At 35.4% G+C, this 7,376-nt stretch overlaps 2 protein-coding genes across 2 annotated transcripts in view; both read right to left on the reverse strand.

Annotated features, from left to right (window-relative positions):
- LOC108748084 (myelin and lymphocyte protein) overlaps positions 1-7,376 on the reverse strand; it is a 22,848-nt gene that overhangs the window by 1,841 nt on the left and 13,631 nt on the right. The window lies entirely within an intron of this gene.
- LOC108748083 (WD repeat-containing protein 63-like) lies at positions 667-3,702 on the reverse strand. The gene has a single exon (XM_018486082.1). It carries the CDS (start codon positions 3,700-3,702, stop codon positions 667-669), a length of 3,036 nt encoding a protein of 1,011 aa, XP_018341584.1.

Consider the following 7,376-nt stretch of genomic DNA (forward strand, 5'->3'; position numbering starts at 1 on the left):
ACATCGTCAGTAAAACGATTTTATGAATTACAATTTTGGATGTTTTATATATGTATAATGCGAAATACTTTTAGTTAATGAAATGCTGTTTAAACAAACAAAAATATGTCCAATTTATATTTACTTTCTAAAAATTATGTTCTTTCATATTTCTTCAATTTATATTTTATCACATATACATTTAGGTGTTTTTGTTTTTAATTTAAACTCTTAATTGCGTATTGTTATAGATAAGCAAAACATGCAAGTTTATATTGCGTCATATTATTTAATTGTTTGTGGCATCCTATCATCTTATCCGTATGTACATATAAAGGGAAAATGCCACCTTTGCGCTAAGACGTATTAATTTTTTCCAATAACAAATATATTTCATACCAAAATATCAAAAGTTTAATTCATTAATTTAATAATTGTATAAATAAAAAAGAATATAAATAATATTGTTTCCTAGCTTAATTCAATAACATGAAGAAGTTATTCCAAAAATAAATGTTTAAGTGTTGCGTCGTCTCGAGTCACTTTACGTGTAATTCATTGAAAAAATTTTCTGAGCACTTGAACTATCTTATCTTATCAACTCACATTTACAACTTAAATTATCATCACGCAAAATTAAAATGGTAGCCGCTCTTCTTGGAGAGCCTTTCAGCAAAACATTTGTATTTACAAATTGTTCACGTTTTGTAACCTTTCTTTTCCCTTTTTTGCACAAGTATTCCAATCAAATTTTGGAAAATGCAACTTCTCCACTATCATCTTTCGTGCTTCATCTCTAATTTTATAAAACTCTTCCAGATATACATCTATTTCTTCATCCTTTACCGGCTCACGTCTCTCTTCTAAAATCTTATCTTTTTCTACACAATCGTAATATTCAGGAAATTTGAGAGACATAAATTTATCAAAATGCTTATCCCGAAGAGTAACTTCGTTCTTTGCTTTGATCATCTTCGCATTTCTCTCTTCAGCTAAACGCACCAATGGCAGCCTCTTCTCCTCTAATTCTCGTGGAAGAAATTTCTTCTTCTCTAAAAGGACTTTTTTCATTCTCTTTTGCTGATGCAGTTTCCATACAGTATCTTTGGATTTCGGTTTTTTGCGTTCTTCTTTTTCGGCCTCCAATCTTAGTCGTTCTTCATGTTCTCTATGAAGTTTCAGTCTTGCCATTTCAAGTTTTAATCTGTGTTCCTCGTTTGCTCTAGCTTGCCTTCTAGCGATAGCTGTCGTGTCGTTTTGAAGAAAATCTTTCTGCCATGAAGAAAATATTTTCTTTCTTCTCACCTCTCGCCATATATATTCTTCAAACCAGTCCATTCTTTCAAGTAAATCATCTTCGAATTCCTTTGATTCCTCAAAAATACGAAATGCACTATTATAATCACCGGCACCGAATAGCTTGGTATCATATTTACATGATTCTTGGAGCGATAAGAGAGTTATCGGTTTTCTAGAAATAGTCTGAGTGATAACCGGCTTGTTTGCCCATCTTTTGATATCCCAAACCTCCAGATTGCCCAAACTAGTACCCATCACGAAAATTCCTGGTCGATTGCCCCAACAACACGCGGTATATACACAATCGGATTTTCGTCTAAACAGAGGAAGATCCAGATAGTCATCCTTCCAAATAGCAAAGACATGGCCGCCCATCGTCAAAAGAACATCCGAAAGATGTGGCGATCGAAGAATCGTTGCAACGGGACCATCGTGCGCGGACGAGCAATTAAGAAGTTTGCACTCCTCTAAAACGGACGTTTCCACGTCGAACACCTGACCCTCCCAAGTGCAGCAAGCGAAATGTCCCTGCGCAGTACCAATCCACAATCTTTTTGTGCAGTCGACATCCGTGGAATCTAATTCATTACGCCTATCGCTTTCTTGAAAAGCATCGATGGATGGAAGGCACAAGTGAAGAGGTGTAAAAAACGGATTCTCGGAAGGTCGAACGTTCAAGCGATACGTTGGTCGAAAAATACCGTTAAGATTCTCTCGATCGTTTGGCTTCAACTGAGACGTAACGGAGTATCTAAGAAGATCCCAAATGGCGACAATACCATCCTCGGAAATCGTCAGAAACTGACAGCTCGAGCTAGTGGACAGTTTCGTCAGTTTCCCGGATGGCTCTATCCTATAATTGTCAGGAAGCCACTGTATCCGACGAATCGGCAGCTCATGTGAATAATCCTGATCGGACACAACAAACGCAGAGGTAATAGAAACGGTGTCTTCGACATCTCGAGCTTCTATCTGCCCGTGAATATTCCAGACGATTATTTGGCCAGACGCGGAACCACCAATTATAAAGTCGGCATTCATTGGGCAGAAGGAGACGCAGTAGATTTCCTGATGGCACCACAATGACAATTGAGGCCGAAGAGAATCAGCAAGAGACCACAACAACACTGTCGGCTCCGGTTTCGATACAACATCACGCTTTGACGAAAATCGAGCGATTTCGCGCGACGGTGTGATAATGTAAGAAGCAGCCACGTATTCGACGAGACCTGGATGCCAGGAAACGTCGGAGATAACCTTACCCGCTGTGAAGCTCAAGTCGATAAGGGAGAAGCGTTCCGCACAAGCAATCTCATCTCGCGGTCGAGTTATTTCAAAGTCTCGTTTTGCAAGCGTCTCGATGTCATCCACGTACACATTCACGACCGTATTGTAACACACAGCCTCAATCATTTCCTGAGCACGATTTTCCAAGAAAAGTTCCAAGGGGGTCTTCTCCACCGGTTTTTGTTCCGTGTCAATCTCGGACACTTCTTTTGATCCTTCGGTCGTCTTCTTTTCTTCAGACTCTTTTTCAGATTTCTCCCCGGCCGATTCTTTTTCCTCCGCTTTTGTCTCTTCCTCCTCCGATTCAACGTTATCATCTTGCAATCCCAAAGTATCCTCGTAACAGTATTGGGTCCAAGCATTCTTAGGATAACCGGGATAGGTTTGTACTCCGATTTCCCGCGGCTCGAAGTGTGTTTGGATCATTTTGGAAACACGTTTTCTCTCAACATTCTCAAATCTCTCATATGGAATTAACTCCACATAACTATCCCAAGATCCTTCCGAAGATCTGTCACTGAGTTGTCGGTTTAGGCCTAAAGACTTAATCGGAAGGTACACTTCCACCTCGAAGAACTCTCTCGTGCTTCTGATCAAGCTCTCATCTAATGCCGTCTCGCTTCCGAGAGATTTCCATGATTTACCGGTCTTCTTGATCTTTCGGATGACCTCACTCCGGATTTTTTTACTGATATCAGCATTCCTCCTTACTATTGTCGATCTCGCATCCTCTGTTAAGCAGATCACGAACTTCCGATCGATTAATTCGGTAGATGAATAGCCCACAAGGAAAGTATCGCCACCGTAAGCTTTGATCCTGTCTCGATATAGCTGCAGTGACGAGTCCGCATTGTTGGCGAACCTCAAAACAGCTTCTCGCGACACATAAGCCCAAGGATATTCCAGAAACACGTGCTCGCCGACCGAGCAACCCAGTTCTCGCTGAACTTTGGGATCGAGACTTACATGCTCCACATTTTCGATATTTTCGTCGTGCAACATCCAACTCGATCGGTACTTAACCCCTTTCCTCGACATTATTCTTGTGGCTCGTAACGCGTAGCGACTACTCGTAATGCGAAACAGCCACTCTGAGAGCAAATCCAACCGTGAACGGCATCGATCAAACGACGCCATTCCTCATATACGGTTTCCAAGAAATTCACTTTGAAACCGTAGCGAAAGACTTTACCGGGTCTTTCATAAAATTTCTTGGAATTATACAAATGCATTTCTTTATTTCTTCATCACTTTTTTCATTTTTCACAAGTATATAACGTATATCGCATTATATCGCCGCAACGTTAACGTTACTTTTATGTTGCAATATCAGGATTTTGTTCCTCGTCGTTTACTAAAATTATTCGAAACAACTTTGAAAGCTTCAAAAAGTATGTAATTTTTTATTAACATAGCCTGTTACGAACAGCAGCCGCTACTTCCATTTATTATGGCTCCAAGTTGTAAGCACCTTAGCCATACAGTACTTTACTTTTAAGTCCTTAGCGGCAATAATGCGGCACGCTTATAGACGGGTGATCAATGTTGACCTTTCGCGAGAGACCGGCTTAAGCGACTGCCGTCACTAAATATACACGAGTGACTAGAAAACACGCTAAAGCGAGAAACGTGTAATGCATGTTCCTGTGCACGCAACAATTCTAATTCACAAGTCTCGTTAGATGTTGAACTTCACCTGGACAAAAGAGAAAATCCGAGATGGGGCTACGTATAAATATTGCAGAAATTATGACTCTGATTTATTTGACATGTTGACATTAATAAAAATTTGATCGTATATTCTATCTCTTCTCCTCCAATACTTTTATGACTTTTAATTCTTCAACAATGATCCGAATTGAAACTCTATCAAAACTTTCATTTAAAAGTCTATTTAAAATTGAGTAAAAAAACAAGCTTATATTATTCATTTGGAAAAATTGATAAAGCTGTTTAATACATTACTTTAGATACGAAGCGCCACTCCGGTCTGAATGTTAAGATGTTGAATTACTATATATATTAAATATATAAAAAGCTATAAAAAGCTGTTTAATTTTATTAAAATGATTATTCTTATATATCTCTTGAAACATTTATCATTTTTTGTTCCCGATATTTAATTAAAACCAACAGCATTGATCGCACTCTTCTAACGAAATAGTCACATAAGAACATAGTAAAATATTATTAGTAAAATTATAGGATGACTCCAATTGAAAAACCACATCTTGCCAAACTCAAATAATAAAATAAAATAAAATAAAAATAACGTATCATAAAAAGGCATGAGCTATTCAACGTGTTTCAACTCACGATTCATTAATTCCGCACTACAGCTTAATAGACACAATTAGGACATTCTTCGCGCGTCTTGTTATAATCATTACGTTAAATATGTAATGCATGGCGTAATGGTGTGGTACGCTTATAACATTCGATAAGTATATGAACAAGTAATTTACAAACGACTCATAATTTTCAACTGGATGTAATTAATATCGAAAGAGATGAACAAACATTTTAACGATTATAAGTGTATATAGTACAAAAATAAAACAATTTTTAATTGTAAAAGATATTTAACTATTCGAAATTTGAATTACTTTGACTTTATTTCGACACTAACAAAAATATTAATTTTTATAAATAAATATTTATTTATTTATAAAAATTTATTTAAAAAACTGTTCTAAGTAAATATTTATTTACGTAAGTAAATGTTTACTCACAATTAGTACTACTGAAAGAAATACGTATCAAGATTTAGTAAATTTTTTCAGATATCATCAGATTTTATTGCAAATGTGATGATACAAAAATATTAAAAATTAATATATGAAATTTTACGCCACGATCTTTCAGATGTCGGTTATTATTTATACGTAACGTAAAGGTCAGTATCGTAGATTCAAGAAAAACGGCAATTTCAACGGTAGTGGAGTCTGCATAGTATTCAATTCTAAAAGAAAATATCCTTCAATACGCATTGCTATTTCTAAAAATAGCAATGCGTATTGAAGGATATTTTCTTCGATCATCATCAGTCGATATAATATGTGACCACTGATCACATATTATATCGGACGTTATAAATATTCGAGTCGCACTATAAGGATAAGTGTGGGGGTCAGGCAGAGTTTCTCTAATAAGGCACGTTGGAGCTAGATACATAGTTGCATGATTCACGCGTGAAGATATATCCGCAGTGGCCATATCTGCGTAGTTAAGTGATGATAATCTGAAATGGGATCCGCAGTAACATATATGTATTGTTTTCAAACGTTATCTCATGCAGATACTGCGTGCATCCAAACTATAAAATTTCATACTGTGATAAGGATATTTTGCTTGCATCCAAACTATAAAATTTCATACTGTGATAAGCGTATTCTTCAAGCGTATTTAAGATTATTTATTATTGTACATTTTAAGCATAATATATAAATTATTTAATTCATCAAAATAAACAGTCCGTTCCTATCTTAATATTGTAATAAGGGCGAGAAAGAACCGACGAATCTTCTCAAAGAGGAAAAGAAATTGCATTCACTTTATATACCTACAATGATACGTCTGTATAATGCCAAGAAAGACGCGTGTGTTTTCACGAGCTACTCAGTTACGCGGAACGAGCGAAATTACACCAATATGCGAAACCGACATAGAGATAACGCCTGCCGGCGTCGACGAGAAATCTCAGTGACCCACATTCACCGGTTGTATGCAGTTACTAAACGACAACGTTACAGCCTACGTATTACGATGGACATGTCCATCCGTTAACGTCATCATTGACTAATTAATTCAAATATAGCGTATGACTGTGCGAGAAAGAAAAATGTTGCGTGCTTCATAGAATAATGCAATTTACTTCAAAGTATTTATTAATAAAAAAATTCATAATTTAGATTTTTTCTTCGCTTCAATTTTTTCTTCTTTTTTTCTTCTTTCAATTTTTCCTCTATGGAGGTGGGTTTTATATAAAATAAATTATTTCTATTATAAAATATAATTATAATTTAGAACAATTTAAATAAAAAAAAAGAAAAGAGGGAGGGCGTATTGCTGCACGTATTACTATATTCTTTTGGTAAAATTTTATTTCATTGTATTTTTCCTCAAAATAAAGAGCAAAAGGTGATTTTATAAAATTTATTATTATACTATACGATAGATTATTTATTGCGTGAGAGAATTTGAATGAGGATGTTTATCTGTGGTGTAAAAAGATACATACATAATAAATGTATATGCTGACTTACACATGTTAAAGTTATGTGTTGAAAACAAGATTATAGTCAAGTGTTACTGCGATTTTATACGTTTAAAACGACTGATGTATACCAATAAAAGAAATATCATTAAAAATAAACACCAAAAAAGAAATAAAATAAAAAACCGTTTTTTTCATGTATAATTGTTAAATTTCTTACTCGCATATAGAAATGTTTTACATTTCAAATGTTATAGAATATTTATTATTTTTAATATTAATTAAATTTAACAACTTTATGTAAAAGCAATTTAAATACATATAAAGATCAATATTTTACATAAATATCGTACTGATTGTAAAAATAAAATATTTACTTATTACTATAGAGAAATGGTTGTAACGATGAGCGAGAATCGTACTCGGTTGCAACAATTGCTGGCCGTACATATATTTGATTCGTTATCTTTTTCGACCGTATGTTTTATTAAAATTGCAGAATGAAATAATAGTCAACAATTGCTAACACGAGCACGTGTGTGTGTGTGTGTGTGTGTGTGTGTGTGTGTGTGTGTGTGTGTGTGTGTGTGTGTGT

This window comes from Trachymyrmex septentrionalis, unplaced genomic scaffold, assembly GCF_001594115.1.
Source record: "Trachymyrmex septentrionalis isolate Tsep2-gDNA-1 unplaced genomic scaffold, Tsep1.0 scaffold21, whole genome shotgun sequence".
Taxonomy (NCBI): domain Eukaryota; kingdom Metazoa; phylum Arthropoda; class Insecta; order Hymenoptera; family Formicidae; genus Trachymyrmex; species Trachymyrmex septentrionalis.

Excerpts from the sequence above, each read along its gene's own strand:
- LOC108748083 (XM_018486082.1), bottom strand. The coding sequence starts at position 3,702 with ATGGCGTCGTTTGATCGATGCCGTTCACGGTTGGATTTGCTCTCAGAG.